This window comes from Mesitornis unicolor, unplaced genomic scaffold, assembly GCF_000695765.1.
Source record: "Mesitornis unicolor isolate BGI_N332 unplaced genomic scaffold, ASM69576v1 scaffold5948, whole genome shotgun sequence".
NCBI classification, from domain to species: Eukaryota; Metazoa; Chordata; class Aves; order Mesitornithiformes; family Mesitornithidae; genus Mesitornis; species Mesitornis unicolor.
In genome coordinates, this window is record NW_010202419.1 from 260 (window position 1) to 1,457 (window position 1,198).

At 52.8% G+C, this 1,198-nt stretch overlaps 1 protein-coding gene across 1 annotated transcript; it reads right to left on the reverse strand.

Moving 5' to 3' along the window:
- Positions 1 to 436: 436 nt before the first annotated feature.
- Positions 437 to 941, reverse strand: LOC104545286 (mediator of RNA polymerase II transcription subunit 21; the record flags this gene model as incomplete). Its single annotated transcript, XM_010190382.1, has 2 exons — positions 900 to 941; positions 437 to 551 (listed from the first exon to the last, which is right to left on the reverse strand). Coding segments are annotated over exons 1-2 (157 nt in total), but the record flags the coding sequence as incomplete, so codon positions are not given.
- Between the last annotated feature and the right edge of the window lie 257 nt (positions 942 to 1,198).

Consider the following 1,198-nt stretch of genomic DNA (forward strand, 5'->3'; position numbering starts at 1 on the left):
GATAAGTAGATGATACGTGGAGAAATGCAAATAATTATAAGTTTATAACATGGAGGATTTAAAACTCATATATGATTTCATAAAGCTAATACTAATTCTTTCCAAGACGACTTTTTGGAAGAAATGGACAACTCACTAATCATCTCTTGCAGCAGTCCTATTAAAATAGTTTGTATCTTTAAAGCTACTGTATCTCTGCAAATAAACCAGCTCAAGAAATACACCATAATGTTTATTTAACACTTAAAATTGCATTTCCACTATCACAATCTTACAGAGCAAGTGCAGCTGACATCAGCTTAAGACTTAACTTCAATCACTGCTGCAGTTACAGTTAGTCAATTGTCTATCGAGCATGAACTAGAGCACAGATTTTGAATTACAGTGACACTGTGTGAAATGTTCCCATTTTGTCAGGAAATGCAGAAAGACTTGCCTTCTGTTGGATTAGCTGGCTGATCTTTGTTTATGGCTGTCTGAATGTTGCTGAAAGAGGCTGGGGGGCCGCACTGCTGCAACACTCCGATGGCATTACAGAACTGGTCTGCGAGCTGCAAGCAATGAGGAGATCGTTACATTTATTTCACCACTAAAACTGCTTTAATTTTATGTTGCTCCCCACGCAGCAGCCCACCCGCACCCTGGCATTAGGCGGGAGCGCACCCCTGCAGCCCAGCACGATGCCCCCCATATCTGGGGGCTGCCACCACTGGGGCGGCGGACAAGGGAACACCAGGGGCGGGGAGAGGGACTGCACCCCTCCCACCCCCCACGCAACGGCCAGCAACAGCAGAGACCGCGGAGGCAGGAGGGAACGTAACCCCGCGCCAGCCTTCCCTCCTTGCCGGTAAGAAGAACGACAGACACCGAGGGAGACAAAAGAGCAGCGCTCGTCTCACCGAGTTCACCGCGTCCTGCAGCTGGGTTAACCGATCCGCCATAGCGCCGCCACCGCCGCCCACCTGACCGGAGACAGAACCCAGAGCAGCCAATACGGCGCGGGGAGAAGGCTGGGAGCGCCTTCCGGTGGGGAAGGGCGGGCCTGGCGCGCCCCCTGCAGGCCAGGAAGGAGGACCGCTCCCAGGTCCGGTCAGGCGACGGAGGCCGTGGGGGAGCCGTGGGGGATCCACGGGCCGTCCCGGGCCGTTTCAGAGCCGCAGGAAAACACTTTCTGCTTTTTCGCCTGCGGCTGGTGGAA